The sequence below is a fragment of the Trachemys scripta genome, chromosome 14, assembly GCF_013100865.1.
Source record: "Trachemys scripta elegans isolate TJP31775 chromosome 14, CAS_Tse_1.0, whole genome shotgun sequence".
In the NCBI taxonomy this organism is placed as follows: domain Eukaryota; kingdom Metazoa; phylum Chordata; order Testudines; family Emydidae; genus Trachemys; species Trachemys scripta.
Window position 1 is genome coordinate 29,293,998 of NC_048311.1, and position 16,749 is coordinate 29,310,746.

At 42.7% G+C, this 16,749-nt stretch overlaps 1 protein-coding gene across 1 annotated transcript in view; it reads right to left on the minus strand.

The window, feature by feature from the left end:
* Positions 1–16,749, minus strand: part of LOC117887073 — a 124,177-nt gene that overhangs the window by 30,293 nt on the left and 77,135 nt on the right. Inside the window, exons 46-55 of the mRNA XM_034789314.1 lie at positions 14,754–14,895; positions 13,486–13,671; positions 12,925–13,072; positions 11,983–12,157; positions 11,646–11,704; positions 10,652–10,762; positions 8,496–8,671; positions 3,336–3,455; positions 1,533–1,671; positions 529–619 (exon numbers count right to left, since the gene is read on the minus strand). Coding sequence (XP_034645205.1) covers positions 529–619; positions 1,533–1,671; positions 3,336–3,455; positions 8,496–8,671; positions 10,652–10,762; positions 11,646–11,704; positions 11,983–12,157; positions 12,925–13,072; positions 13,486–13,671; positions 14,754–14,895 — 1,347 coding nt within the window. The remainder of the gene's footprint in view (positions 1–528; positions 620–1,532; positions 1,672–3,335; positions 3,456–8,495; positions 8,672–10,651; positions 10,763–11,645; positions 11,705–11,982; positions 12,158–12,924; positions 13,073–13,485; positions 13,672–14,753; positions 14,896–16,749) is intronic.

The window sequence follows — 16,749 nt, forward strand, 5'->3', positions numbered from 1 at the left end:
ATTTCTTCTTCACATGAGGGAAGGTTTGCAGAACCACCATTCCAAATTCTGAGGCCTTTATGCAACTCTTATGCAGGCAAAGTTCCCATTCAAGTTATTGAGAGTTTCCTTTAGTAACTATTCAAATAAACAATGGAGCAAAAGCTGGGGGAAGGACAATACCAACCAACCTTATGTCCTCTGGTTATCTACATACTTTATTGTTAATCAATGCCAATTTTAGACATGAACGATTAAACTGTTTTGCACATTTTTTTAATTTTTTTACCCATGTGTGAAAAGATCTTTTTCTTTTAGTATTGGTCAGAGGACTAAAATTAACAGATGTTCAGTACTCAGACAGATAAAATATATAGCTGAGAAAGATGCTTAATATACAAATGACAAAACTAATACACACCAGTACTGTGTACATTAATTTTGACAATATAGAGATTATTATTCCCTTCACTGTACCCCACCCCAAGAAATATAGAACCAAAAAGTAGTCAAAATGGATCCCTTTAACGCAAGCTCAGTATACTGCACCTTAAGTGATAACCGATTCCCCATTTTCTCTTCAGAAAGAGAGACGAGCCAACACACTTTAACCTCCCATGGGAGATAAAAGCTTTCCGGTCTAAAGAAACAGAAACAAAATAATTTGTACCATAGAGCTAAAATGGGAGATCGTTTCTCACTAGAGAGAAAAAATGAGTGAGGGGAGACATAAGTATCTATAAATAAGTGCTTGCCATGTTGTTGAAGCTGTGTTGGTCCCAGACATGAGATAGACAAGGTGTGTGAGGTAATATCTTTTACTGGACCAACTTCTGTTGGTGGAAGGGACAAATTTTGAAACCTCACAGAGCTTTTCTTCAGGCCTGAAAGACCTGAGGAAGAGCTCTGCGAAGCGTGAAAGCTTGTTACTTCCACCAACAGAAATTGGTCCAGTAAAAGATATTACCTCACTGACCTGGTCTGTCTTATAAATAAATGGATGTACTAAAGACAGCAGGGGCTAACCTCCTCAACAGTCAGGACAGAACAAGTTATGACATTGAGAGCAGGGCAGGAACTGGCTTTTCCATTTCATGGGAAATTCTTAGATTTTGAACTTTTTTCTGTTCCAACATGGAATGAAAAGAAAAACCAAAATGCAATTCTGGGGAAAAAAAAAAATCATGTAAACTGAAACATTTCACTTGGATAAAATCAAAATGTTTCATTCCAAGATTTACTTTTTAAATTGTATATTACATAATGTAAAATTTTTAAATAGTGAAATGAAAAATCCTTTCAAACTGGGAAATTGAAATGTTCCATTCCAAAAAGGTCATTATCAGAATGCTCCATTCCATATTTTTTTCCTAAATGAGATTTTGTCAAAGCTGACATACTTCCGCAACGCATTTTCCTTTCGACCAGTCGGCCTTTGCTGACAGAACAATGTTCCACTGGAAAATTTCTGGTCCAGAAAATGACATCTGTGTTACTATTATTATCATCATCATCATCATTATCTCTCGGGTAACAAGAAATCCAGTGCTCACCAGCGATAATATCAGCCTCATCCGTTAACTGGGTACTGAACAGGGTCACTCTGTTAGCTTTATGCTCCTTCAGTAGGCTCCATACATGGTATCTGGAACTGAGATCCAATCCAGCAGTTGGCTCATCTAATATCAAAACCTGCCAGGAGGAAATAACAAAACATTCCATTCCAGCCACATGAAAGACTCTGTGACCAGGACACAGATTCTGATGTTTAGGATGGCACATTTAGTGGAGTGTTTAGGATTTTAATGGGACTGAAGCATCTAAATCCAACACTTCCTGCGGAAAACATTATATTCAAAGGAAAGAGAATTAAATCGATAGATACAGCTCTATTTACACAGATGCTAAGTGCTCTCATCTAGCGTGACCAGACAGCAAATGTGAAAAATCAGGACAGGGGGTGGGGTCAATAGGAGCCTATATAAGAAAATGACCCAAAAATCGGGACTGTCCCTACACAATTAGCACATCTGGTCACCCTACCCTCATCTCCCATTGGGTGCATTCTTCCTGGGTAAGCAAGAGATCCTGGCCCATGCAGTCATGGTTCCCTCTTCAGGGCCTAGGCATGAAATGGCCACCAGTATCTCTGGATCAGAAGAGGCAGCATGCATACCTTAATACCCTTGACTGGTCCCCTAGATTCGACTGAGGCTCTGAACCCCACAACACTGCCCTGGTGCGGGGTTCAGCTTGCACTGGTCACAGTCTGCCTGCACTGAAACTGAAATTGCATTTGAGGTCCGAGCCACGGCTACAGTGAGAGTCACAGAGAAAGGCTTAACATGCCTGCACCTATTCCTGAATGCTGTCCTACATTGAGTGTGTACAGGCTTGGCTAGCACAACTGGCTAGGCCAGGGCAAAGATGACTCTCAGTGGCCTATGGCGTAGCACCTTCTGGAGAGACCAGAAGCCTCACCAATGTGTACAGGGCATGGCACAATGAGTGTTTGGTACCGTGATGGGGTGTCCACCACCCACACAGGACTGGAAGGGGTTCAGGTAGCTAGGTAGGCCTATTAACTCCACAGGCTGCACCTGGCGGAAGAGTCAGGGAGCAGGGAATTGGTCGCAAGCAGGTTCGGCTGGGCAGGAACAGGTGGACCCTATAAAGGCAGGAGGCTGGCAAAGATAGATGCTGCTGCTGGGAAAGGGCAGTCACTCCCTGGGAAGAGGAAGGAGGGTTTGGGGCTAGTACCCAGAGCAAGGAGGGGTAGGAAGCAGCCCGCTGAAGGAGAAGTGAGGACTGGGAGAAGAAAGCCCAGAACTGCTGGGTTGAGGGTCCCTGGACTGGAAGCCCAAGTAAAGGATAGGCCCAGGTTCCCCTCCCAGCCAGGGCGTGGCATAGACCGGCGGAGCAGTGAATGGGAAGACTGCCTGGGTCATTGTGGGAGTGACAGAGAATTGAAGGACTGTACCCCAAGAGTGGGAAACGTTGAGTAACCTAGCTGGAGGGCTGAGTCACAAAGAGGGTGCTGCAGGATTCCGGGAATATGAGAGGCGCTGCAGAGACAGTGTCACAGCATGCAAAGGGGTGACGACTCAAGAGCGAATCCCCGGAGCGACCAAGAGATGGCGCCAGATTAGCAACCTGTGACAGGCACATAGACAGAGATGGCCTGTGACCAGGTTCCAATGCCTTGCATAAGACAATACACATAACAAATGGATAATAAATAGCATAATGAAAAGCACAGCTCTTCAAAGTAAGTCAGCAGCTTCGGGCTACTTTCCCCAGCCTGTCTGCCTTCTTCTCAGCAGGGTGTCCTACCAACAGGTTGATGTTAATCTTACCTGCGGGTCTCCTAAAAGGGCAATTCCAAGGGTCAGCTTTCTTTTCTGTCCACCGCTTAAGTTGCTAGCTTGGCAGTCCTGGATGTCTTTTATTTTCAACATAGTCAAAACATTTTGGACCTAGGGAACAGAGAACATCCTGGTTTCAAGCTAGTCAGTTAAGATTTTCCTCAGAGCTATTTGTTGTATCCCAAAGAGCACATGGGACGCAGCAGCAGCACAGGAACTGGGTTACAAAAAATGACTGGGTGTCAATAATTGACTATGAAACCAGAGTTACACCCCAAAACGCTTGCTGAGCTCCATGCAGTCATTCTGGGATACAATTTCCAGTGTGGCCAATTCTTGAGATTGTATTGCAGGTCTCACAATATGCGGTGTTTTGTCTTAAAGGCCCAGCTGGTGAAATCCAATTTTTTCACGAGAATCTCAGCTTCCTCCCTCCCTCCCCCCCAAAAAGTAAAGCAAAATTAAAGAACCCAATATTTATTATTATTTTAAAAATCTGATGACTTTTAAGCCAATCCCATCATTTTGCGTGTGTGTGGGTTCTGATGTGTTTTTGAACATGTCGGGCTGGCAGTATTGGGTATAATTGCTAAATAATGGCACATCCAGAAGTGGTATCTTAGGGAACTTTGTAAGAAAATAGCCATTCCTATGTGAAAAGATACAGGTACAGTGTATAGTCATTCTGTGTCCCCTGGGTAGCCCCATACCATTGGAGCCTGCTGAGCCTGACATTGCTGTGGGTTTTTTGTCGGGGGGGGGGGGGGGGTTCAGTCCCCGCAGGGGTTTCATAGTCCCAGCTGGAAATGCTGCCTTGCACTGAAGCAGCCATGGGGAGCAGAATTAACATTTAAAAGGGGCTGGGGTACTCCCATGGGAGGCAGAGTGAGGGGTCTGCTGACAAGAGACCACGGCTGAGAGCTCCGAGACACAAAAGTGGCCTTGTCTACAAGGTTAGTTTGGATTTTTATTGTTGGTTTGAAGTTTACACACAGCTGAGCAGTAGGAATGGAACAGGGCCAAGAACTTTGCTGGCTGGTGTTACTTTGGTTTAAATAGAACTTCGTGAATAAAAGTTTTATTTTCATTATCTTCATAAATGATGTGGATAATGGCATGGAGAGTAGTATAAAGTTTGCGGCTGATACCAAGCTGGGACGGGTTGCAAGTGCTTTGAAGAGCGGGATTAGAATTCCAAATGATCTTGACAATCTGCAAATATGGTTGTGGAATCTCCCTCACTGCAGTTTTTTTAAGAACAGGCTAGGCAAACACTTGTCTGGCATGATCTAGATAATATTTAGCCCTGGCTCAGTGCCTTCCAGGTCCATTCCAGTTTTACATTTCTACGATTCTGTGATTAGCAGGGACTGCTTGTGAACAATCTCCACAGTTGCTCGATCCCCGGCCCCACCTAATGCATGGATTCTTGCCTTACTCATTGGCCTGAATGTGCTTCCTATTAAAGTCATGTTAACTGTAGGGCAGCATGTTCTAGTGTAGAGGCCATGTGGATCTGTAGTATGATGAGTGGAACTGGAGAAAGGAGGTCAGGTTTTAAGAGGGACCTAGTTTGGTGGGACACGAAGGACTCTGCAAAGTGCCAAGTCAGGTATCGTTAATGACACAGGGTCCTCAGTTAGAGTAAAAGGCTGGGAGTTCAGAGACCTGGATTTTATTCCTGGTTCTGCTATTGGTTTTTATTGCAGGGCAAATCACAGCTCGCTGCCTCAGTTTCCTCAACTGCAAAATTGCTGGGTATGGCAATACTCACTAAGCTCTGTAAAGTACTCACATGAAAGTGCTATAGAAATGCAGCTTCATTATTATTGTTAATCTTTGTCACGACCATGAAACAACTCTAATTAATGAAAAACTGAACACGTGTGGCTATTAGAAACTTCCACCACCATTGAGGAATTTATAGCTTGAGATTGTTTCAATTCGCTAACATGACACATGTTCATGTAACGCTCAATGCAATTTTTCATTTGGTCTTATTTAACAAACAGATGCACAGCAACAACAAAGATTTATTTTGTAAACAAAACCAGTTATATAGGACACAGAAAACCTTCTTTGAAACTCATTGTAGAATTATCCTGGGGTTTAAATTTGCTGTGGGAAGTTCATGGACACATGAACAAAATGTTCAATGATTTCACTAACTAGTTTCCTGCTGGCTATTGTAGCTAAACCAAATACGCAAACAGTTACTGTTTGTTTACTGCTGAAAGCCAAACAATATAGTTTGAATCTTTGGACTGTATGTGCCTGGCCAACGACTGTAACAGAGTCAATAGAAAAGGGAACATCTGGTAGTGGAGTAATCAGTCTCAGAGCTGTTTCATAAGCTGGAAGTATGTGGATTGCACAATGAGAGAAATTTGGATTTCCAGGTCCCCCCACACTCTCAAATAATCACCCAATTGCCTCTAAAATATGGGTGGTACAGATATCTGCTCTGAATGCCTAACCAACTTCCCTGAAAGAATCATCTTTGATTTTGATCCATGAAAGCAGAATGTAAAAGACCCCTGCCTGGAAGACCTAAAACATGATGGCTGGATGGTGTCAGACATTTGTCCCTCACAGGCATCACCATAAAGCACCAGACTTGGCTCAGAAGGGCCATCCTTAGGCCTACGCAGCACGGCATAGGGCACCCGAAAATTTGAGGCACCCCGAAATCTTAGTGTCCACCTCCCACCTCTTCCTATCCCTGTTCTGATCCTTCCTGCAGACTCTCACCACAGCTGGGTGGGGATCTAGTACTTAAAAGTGAAAAACCCTTCCAGCCTGCCAGACCTATTAGCACAACATTGAAACTGTTAAAGAGCCATTCAAGTGGTAATGAAGCCATTTAACAGGCATTTGCCAACCCCAGGTATATACCGTCAGTTTCTGAATTTACTGACAAAAACGGTTGTGCGTTACTGTAATAAAAAAATATTTACTCAGAACATGTTAGTCTACAGGTCCGTAGTTTAAAATTTGCTTTAAGAATATTTCATTAGTGTGTTGCTGAAGATTATAAAAATCACAGCTCTAAAAAATCCTTGCATAGATTTTTAGATGCACAATCTGAGTATTCATCTTTAGCCTTAAATGCTTGGCTCTCCAGACATATGTTTTTTTAAATAAATCCTTCAAAAAACCACGCTTATCTAAAATAAACACGTGAGCCCGGGCTGCCGTCAGGCACAGGGGCACAAGTTTAATAATACTGCCTAGAGCCCCATAAATCCTCAGGATGGCCCTGTGGCTCAGGAAAGAACATAATGGAGGTGCATAATGCATTTGGTAGCCTCCATGCTCTCCAGACAACATGCAAACTAACGTAATAAAACTTTCCAGGATACGTCTACATTGCAAAAGGAACCCCACAGCACCAAGTCTTAGATCCTGGGTCAATTGACTCAGGTGCGCAGGGCTTAGGCTGCAGGGCTCAAAATAACTGCTAGGGCTGGAGCCTGGGCTCCAAGATCCTCCTCCGTCATTGGGTTTCAGAGCCTGGGAACATCGACACTGCTATTTTTAGCCCTGCAGCCAGAGCCCTGCAAGGCCAAGTCAACTGACTGGGGCTTTGAGGCTTGGTACCGCGGGTTTTTCTTTGAAGTGTAGACATACCCCATGTGTCTTTTGGTCCCTGAGAATAACCCTACATTTACAAATAATGTACTCCTGCCTTGAAAAAAATAAAAAGAAAAAAAAAGGCATTTTATCCCCACAGTAGAAATGAAAGAGAACATTTGAAAGGTCACACTAATAAATTACTTTTATTAGCAATGGGAAGGATGTAATATGATCATAGAATATCAGGGTTGGAATGGACCTCAGGAGGTCATCTAGTCCAAAGCAGGACCAATCCCCAGACAGATTTTTACCCCAGTTCCCTAAATGGCCCCCTCAAGGATTGAACTCACAACCCTGGATTTAGCAGGCCAAGGCTCAAACCCCTGAGCTATCCCTCCCCCACATATCCTCTCAGTCAGGGGTGCCAGAACTGGGTGGGCAGGGGGGCAATGGCCCTCCCACTTTTTAACATGGATGTACTTTGGGAGGCAGGGGGCTGTGTTGCCCCCACTATCCCCAAACTGCAAGCCTTGGGTTGTATGGAGCAGCACCGGCAGGGGCTATGCTTCGCAAAGGGGGAGCTGATGAGGTGACCGGCTCCTCCACAATGAAGCACAGCCCCTGCCCATGGTGCCAGCCTCATCCCAGTGGGGGGGACCGAGGTGGGCCTTAGCCTCCCCATCACCATGAGGTCCAGCCCCTCTCTGTGGCCCTGCCCTTGCTCCTCTTCTGGGCTGTGGTAAGAGCCGCCCAGGGAGCCCAGAACCCTCCACCTGCCCTGGGCGGTGGGCCCTAGGGTGTGCGGATGTGCCCCAGGGGGTGTGGATGTGGACCAGAGGCTACCAGCAGGAACCCCAGCCCCCTGTCCACGGCAGGTGGAGGGTCTGGGATTCCCCGCAGCAGCTTCGGCTCCCTTGGTAGCTTTTACCACTGCTGGGCTCCGGCTTCTAGCTTGGCCGGGGGATAGGGCCTTGGGGGGAAGAGAAGGAGCAGGGGTGGGGCCATGGAGAGCGGAAGGGCCTCGTGGGTTCCCCACCCCCCACTACTACCAAGCTTCCAGGACTCCTGCTCAGAGTTACTACCTGAGCTTTCAGATCCTTTTGGATAAATGTACAAACCTGGCCTCTTACCTTGTGCTGGCAGCCCTGGGGAGATAGGATGGACTAGTAGCTATGGCACTGGACTGGAAGTGCCACCACCTACTATGTAAACTTAGGCAAGTCACTTCACCTCACTGTGTCCCCTCCCAACTTGTCTCTGTCTTGTCTATTTAGATTGTAAGCTCTCTGGGACAGGGTCAAGGTTGTCCTCAATAGCACAATGGGGCCCCGATCTCGCTTACAGGATCACTTACAGATACTAATGCAAACCAATAATAATTTGCTAGAACAAATGGAATTTGTGAGTACTGTGCCAATGCTATTTGTATGTGTAAATGGGTCATTTGGACACTTCTATGATTACACTTATAAAATGGTGCATACAAAGTTAGAGACCAGTGTGAAAATTTGGTCCTTTAAGTCTAGTCAAAGGCAAGGTTTCTCACCAGTCATCTTCCATATGAAACATACTTACCTCTTGTTCAACCTCTTTTAGCCGAATCCCTTTGATTTTAGCAAAAATCCTTAGATTTTCTTTCACTGTTAAAACTTCAAACTGAATGTTAAATTGTGGGCAAACTCCAATTATTTTCCTAATTTCTTCCAAGTCCTCCATTTCAGACACTTTGTATTTATAGATCATGGCAGAGCCTGCAAAGGTAAACATGAGGAACAGAAGCATAACATGCTGTTAGAATGCATGGTATGTCAGACATCGATGTTAAAATCTGAGCAAAAGTATCTACCCTTATAACCTGGATGAAAGAAAACTCTGGATATTTGCAATGTGTTGCTTCCACAGTAGATGTAACCCACTAGTGTGTATCCCACAAAAGCATTACTCTACTTTACCAGATGAAATTTTCTTCCGTGATCTTGTTTTAAGAAAATAAATAAATCGATTAAAATGTTACCAACATGAGAAATCATTTGCCAGGTGTGCCAGATTCGCAGACAGTGCAAACATTTTGCTTTCTTTTGATAATATAAGGCAGTGCGAAAATATACATACATACAAACGCTAAGCAATATCTTTTCAAACTTTAGGAAACAGATGAAATTTTGGTCGACTCTTATTTTATTCTAACTAATTCACCCATCCCCTGTTCTTCATCTGCTTGAAATAAGGGGAGTCTCTGGGACGGGAGGAGAGGAAATTGGGCTCAGTACATGGTATAGAAGCTTTTGTGCTTGGAGAAGGTAGAGGAGGACAAGTTAGCAGGGTGTGGAAACATAAGAACATAAAACCGGCCATACTGGGCCAGACCAAAGGTCCATCTAGCCCAGTATCCGGTCTTCCAACAATGGCCAGTGCCAGGTGCCTCAGAGGGAATGAACAGAACAGGGAATCATCAAGGGATCCATCCTGTCACCCAATCCCAGCTTCTGGCAAACAGAGGCTAGGGACACCACACCTGCCCATCCTGGCTAATAGCCACTGGTGGACCCTTCACAACATCCTCTGGCAAAGAGTTCCACAGGTTGACTGTGCGTTGTGTGAAGAAATACTTCCTTTTGTTTCTTTTAAACCTGCTGCCTATTGATTTAATTTGGTGACTCCTAGTTCTTATGTTATGAGAAGGAGTAAATAACGCTTCCTTATTTACTTTCTCCACACCAGTCATGATTTTATAGGTCCCAATTCCAACCCCTGGGGGACACCACTATTTACCTCTCTCCATTCTGAAAACTGAATATTTATTCCTACCCTTTGTTTCCTATCTTTTAACCAGTTGTTACCAATCTATGAGAGGGCCTTCCCTCTTATCCCGTAACAGCTTACTTTGCTTAAGAGCCCTTGGTGACATACCTTGTCAAAGGCTTTCTGAAAATCTCAGTATATTATATCCACTGGATCCCGCTTGTCCACATGCTTGTTGACCCCCCTCAAAGAATTCTAGTAGATTGGTGAGGCATGATTTCCCTTTACAAAACTGTGTTGACTCTTCTCCAACAAATTATGTTCATCTATGTGTCCGACAATTGTGTTCTTTACTATAGTTTCAACTAGTTTGCCTGATACTGAAGTCAGGCTTACCGGCCTGTAATTGTCAGGATCACCTCTGGAGCCCTTTTTAAAAATTGGCGTCACATTAGCTCTCCTCCAGTCATTTGGTACAGAACCTGATTTTAATGATAGGTTACAGATTCCAGTTAGTAGTTCTGCAATTTCATATTTGAGTTCCTTCAGAACTCTTGGGTGAATACCATCTTGTCCTGGTGACTTATTACTGTTTAGTTTATCAATTTGTTCCAATACCTCCTCTAATGACACCTCAATCTGGGACATCACACTCCCTTCCCTGCTATGAATATGTAGGAGTATAGGAATTGTCCTACCATATTAGATCAGTGGTCTATCTACTGTAATGTTCTATCTCTGACAGCAGCCAGTATCAGGTGCTTCAGAGGAAGGTTCAAGGAGCTCCTTAGTGAAGTGACATTCATTTCCAGCTCATTGACAGCACATGGGCATTCCCATCTACTCATAATCACACATTTCTATTGTGCCTTCCCGCATGTAACCATAAACTGTTCATTCCTTCAGAGACCCAGAAGGTGTGTGTAGGTGCGAGAAAAAAAATCACACATTGGTAACCTTCCCTTCAGCTTGACATTAGATAATTTTACCTTCTGAAGGTGGGCAAAGTCCACTAAGGATGTTCAGTAGCGTACTTTTCCCAGCTCCACTGTGACCAAGTAATGCAGTGATCTGGCCTTCATAGACATTAAGAAACAAACCTAATATAAAAAAATGGTATTGGTGAGAAGGTAAAGCAAAGGAAGTTTAAACCAGAGAAGGGCTATGAATTAGGATTAAAAATTCCCCAAGCTTCAGCTACTACAGGTAACTGGAAAAAGAACAGGAGTACTTGTGGCACCTTAGAGACTAACAAATTTATTTGAGCATAAGCTTTCGTGGGCTAAAACCCACTTCATCGGATGCCCACAAAAGCTTATGCTCAAATAAATTTGTTAGTCTCTAAGGTGCCACAAGTACTCCTGTTCTTTTTGTGGATACAGACTAACCCGACTGTTACTCTGATGCAGGTAACTGGGTAATTGATCTAGCTAATATTATCACACTAGACATCGGCAAAGTTGCTTAAGCTGAAGCACGTCTAATGTAAACAGGAGTGAGCTGCTCAGGGATTTCGGCATGAGGGGTCTTGATTTGGAAACTTCCCCACCCTGGCATGCCAGAGCTAGGACTTGTTAACCTTTTCCATTATACTGGAGAGCCCACCGTTTTTTTTCACCCTTCTGAGGAGAGCTTGGGGGGAGGGTGTGTGTGTGGATGTTGACGGGCTTCCTGTATATTATTTTGAGGGTTCAGATTTGTGGGATAAGTGCCCAGAGAATGGAATGGGCTAAATAATACCCACAACTAACTGGGTACCTGGGCCCCAAAAGTTCCTTTTTCATGTTAATTATTAATAGCTATCAAAGTCCTGGTTGAATCATTTTTTGTATTTATAAATGGTGTCCATCACCTTGGTATCTAGGTGCCTCACAGGGACTAAAAATACCCATGGGATGGCATGGGATTAATGGACACATGGTAGCTTGGTGCTTGGATAAAATACCCACAGGTACCTTCACTTTCAGAGGCTTCCCTCCTTACCTCTTAAAGCGTTCACTATCTTGTCCTTATCTTTATACGTTTTTTTAATATTGTTGATACTGAAAAAGAAGCAAACAGGTTTGAATTAACATTGGAATCGAAGGGCTAGGCTCTTCCTAAAACTCTGCTCCTAGGTTGGGCTAATGGTAGGCAGGTACTGTAGGGGGTTCCTAGAGTAGTCTTCTACTTCTCAGCACAGACCTCCTGGAGAAACAGGTCCAGGGTACTTTATGGGGAAGATTAAATAGAAATCCAAGTCTTTACATTTCTCTAATAATTGGACTCCGATAAGCTTTAACACGATAGAAACCAAACAAACACGCTCCAGGGCCCATACCTGATGGCTTCTTTCCCACGAAATTCTGGAGGCACTTGCTCAACATGATCATTAAAGACCTGGTCACTGTATTCTTCATGGTCTAGGATGTCATTGTTGACACAATTTTTTCTTTTTTTAAACCAATAAGATGGCTTCAGGAAGAACAAACGGGAATGGTGCATCCCATATTTATCTAATTATTAAACCAAAATAAAATGGAACGTTTTATTCAGTGAAATATTGTGATAAAGCTTCCGCGGGGCGGGGGGAAGGGAGAGAGGGAGAGGGGGGCATTTTCTAAGGTCCCAATGGCAGTTTTGCACCACTGAACTCAAAAGAGAATTAGGCACCAAATTGCCATTTGTGCCATCACCATAGCAAATGGTACCATTCTAGCAACGTCAACAAGCCAGGGCTAGAGATGGAACATGGAATGAATAATCTGTCATCCCTACAGGTAGCCCTTCTGGAAGATTATCGAAGCCCCTTGGCAAGGCAAGGAAGAGGAACTTGCATTAACGCTGCCGTGCTGTGTTAGTTTTGTGGGAGAGGACTTTGTCCCAAGAGCTGTCATTCTCCTGTGGGTTAAATGTGCTTAGAAAACAGTAAATCAATCAATCTGAGCTTGAGCAGAATGGGAAAATAGATGCTGGATATAATAACAACACCTAACTGTTATATAGCAATTTCTATCAATAGATCTCTAAGCAATTTACAAAAGAGGCAAGTACAATTATCCCCATTTTACAGATGGGAGGCACAGATAGGTAAATGACTTGCCCCAGGTCACCCAGCCAGCCAATGGCTGGGATGGAAACAGAACCCAGGTATCCCTGTGAGTCCCAGTCCAGTAGGCCACAATCCAGTCAAACCATGTTAGTTACAGAAGATAGTTCAAGAGAAAGGGAAAGCAATTAAACCATTTAAATTAATTTAAATTGCAATCAGACTCATACTTACCAGGCAAAACTTTGTCAAAGTAGATGGCTAGCATCAAATAGAGAAGAGCATCAAAAGCCAACAGGAAAAAAACTGCCAACATTGGGAAGGAGTCTTCCAAAAAGTCAGAAAAATCCACCCCTTTCACAGCGTCTTCTAAATGTACAATCTGAAATAATGCAGACATTTACAGGGGAAAGAATACGAACGGATGGTAGAGCAGTTGGCTATGTAGAAGAAGCCTGTGGGGAAGTACAATAAGGGGTTGCTTAATTGTGTGGGTTGGATGGAATAGAGAGGATAAGGGCAAATAGGGATAAGAACCAAAGGGTAAGCACAACAATTAAATTATTCAGGGCCACGAAGGCCAGAAAATGTTGAAATTTTACATGGAAGGTGAGGTGAAGCCAATGAGCTTGAGGTTCTATTACTGGATTTGAAGGACTCAAACCCTTTCACCAGGAAATGGGTGTTGTCATCAACTTTCCTTCACTGACTGCATTTCTGAAAGTCTTAACAGATAAAATTTTCATCCTTTCCTAAATGAATGATGCATGAGGAGGAAATTATTCTGTATCATACCCGCACAAATCCAGCCGTAAAAGCAAAAGGACTGAAGAGACCTAAAGCCCATTCCAAAGGCTCAGGAACATGATTATACAATACAGCAAGGCCAAGACTTCCAAAGGACAGGATGAAGAGGAAGCCAACTATACCAGTGAGCTTAGGTTTCTTCAACAAAGAACTTAGTAAGAAAGCAAGTGACATCTGAAAGAGACCAAGGGTTTATTAGCACCAGTTTCTCAGAGAATCACAATATCGTCATATAGCACTACAGTTGTAAGACTGTTGGTGTTGCATTACTCCTATAGCCCCTCGTGACAAGGTGCTTAGAAGAATGGGCCAACATAAAAGAGAGTTATTGAAACTAATGTTTTACATCTATGAGAACTTTATTGAACAACTGTAGGAAAAGCTACAATTATGAGGTAACAACCAGCTCTGGGGGATGTTTTAAAGGCCTTATCTTATGTCAGGGTTGCCCTGACTCTGAAAGTTTCCGAATTTGGAAGTATCCTGCCCTGTTCATTAATTGACCGGTATTTTTAGTCTGAAGAACCAATGAACTTTTTCAGGTGCAAACCATCAGGGATAGAAATGACTGAACCAACATTTGTTTTAAGGTGATTGGCTGGCTGCCTTGTCTGAAGCAGAGCTTTAATGATCTTGGTCATCAGTTGGCCCAGGTATCCTTCAATGGCTTGATAGCTTGAGTCTATCTAACATACAAAGGCCAAACAGCTTCCAGACATTACACTTGGATTAGCATCTGTGTATGGGTCTGAACTTGGCTGAAGACCTTTAAACCACTTTTTGTTTAACTGGATCATGAAAATAAACCTAAAATCCAAGAGACCATAGCAAAGAAGCTAATACTGCTGTACAGAATTCTCCTTAGCATTACTTAGTGTAGGTAAATGAAGTCTATTTGAGTGGAGAGATCCCAAACCAGAGGATCTCAATCATTCTCTGGACTGCGGAAGTAAATTCCTGTCTGCTTTGGTCTTGGCTAAGCTCGCACTGAATTGTGTGAGGAATGTAGTCTGCAGCTGAAAATGAATTGAGAAAATGAACTGAGCCCAGCAAGTTTTGTCCTGGAGTGGACTAAAAATCTGACTCTATTTCGGATCTGTATGAAAGCTGTCTGAATCCTCCAGGTCAATAACACACTTCTCTCCCCCGCAGCTCAAAAAGTTTCGTTTGTGGCAATACCAAGGATCCTTAAATCCAGACTTATTATAAGTCCAGAGATGGAAACAGCTATGCTGCCTCTGAAAAATAAAACTTACCAAAGAGATGCCATAGAGATAAAAGAGGAAGAACATCACAGAATGGCTGCTGTGGTATATAAATTCATCAGATTTCATGATAAGTGTCAGTAGAATTGCCACAATTAAAATATAGCCTGCATACAGCAAACCCCAGGAGAACCTAAAATCAAAAGACATGGTATTACTTTTCTGGTTTATGTATGGATGTGAGGTCATGCAGTCATCTGTTAAAAAGGGGGGTGGGGGAAGAGAAGCCTGTACTTTGATACAATCATTGACATTTGTTTGACAAAACATGTCACCATAATGTTTTATAGAGATACTGCCAACTTCTCGTCATTCGCTTACAATTTAGGTTTTAATAAAAAGGGGAGTTTCATGCCATGATAGAAATAGACATATTTGTATGCAATTAAAAATAAATAAATGACTTATGTTTCCCTTAGATGTTCCCATGCAGTGTTAGAAAAACAATCACCACACTGAGATAGCGTATGAGAATCAAAACACGAAACTGGCAAACACCACTGAAATATACCTGTCTCATTTCATTATGCAAGCTGAATAAAAGGCAAAAAGGACCGAGAGAAAATAAAAAGAAATTTTGATTTTGTAAAAAATGCTTTCAGTCTTAATGATCTCCTTTGTTATATTAGTAACATAGGTAAGGGATTTTTTTAAAAAAATCTGAACTTGGATCTTTTGACTGCAATTGTCCCTCAAAAAAAATCACATATACACACAATCACCAGAAAAGGGAGATTTTCAAAATAAAAGCTGTACTGAGGAAAAGAATGAACCATACATGACAAAAGTTAATTATATGGCTTAATGCATGACAGGAAGTGCTCAGATACTATAGCGATTAAAGTGATAAAAGAACCTACATAGAAAGTGCAACACTGTTGACAGATGATACATAAATAGTAACTAAGTGTTATATTAAAGATTGTGAAGCGGTTTGAGATCTACTAATGAAAAATGCTATATATTTGTTCTCAAAACACCTATGTGAGGTAGAGCAGTGCAGTTATCCCCATTTCACAGATGGGGAAATGAGGCACAGAGGCTACACAGCTTAAGCAAGGTCATACAGTCTGCGGTGGAGTAGAGAATCGAACCCATGTTTCCCCAAGTCGTAGGCTATTGCCATAGCCGTATACCAGTCTCAGATGGACAACTCATAAACACAAAGAACTGATTTTTAAATGTGGTAAGAGACAGTGCAGACTTCAACCCCCAAGAATATGGGCATTATATGATCTCTAGTTTGCCCGTCAGATGGGGAGAACATAAAACATACATCTTGAAAGGACATGAATCAGCGTGCATCCATCAGCTTCCATCATCCTCTGTTTACCGACAAGAGTTTTAGCTGAGATAATGATAGGAAGATTTTAAAACAGGGAAGATATCCTGGGCAAAATGTTCATTCTGATTGTGGCTATTCTTCCTGACCAAGAAGTTTCCACATTTCTCCCATGACTTACAGGGTAAAAAACTGGCTCCATTGAAGTCAATGTATTTCAGATTTACCTTCATTTCTTTTAAAGCTGGATACTTTCCCGTAAACATGCATTTATTTTAGACAGTAATTTAAAAATTGTTGCATAATATTTCTCTAAGCAAAGAGTGTGAGGTTCATTTTCCTAATGGCTACTCTTCCATTTCTGGGTTTTGTACAGTAAAGATTTATCAAATTGCTCATGCTTCCTAAACAAACGTCTATAAAAATATAACCAGGCACTTATGGAAGGGCCAGGGACAGAAGGGTGAGAGTGAAAATTTGCTGGAGGCTCAGACTTGAGCACAAATCACCATCTTCATGTTGGGATTTAGGACGGGGTTTGACACCAACTTGGCACAAGTCTTTAGATACTCCTTCCCAGGCTGTTTTTCAAATAGTAATCTCAAAATTACACAAGGAGCAGCTATATACTATATTTCCTCAGAACTCCTGTCCTGATCTGGGGTCCCTGTGTGTCCCTGTATTGCTCACTCTTTTCTGAGTAAG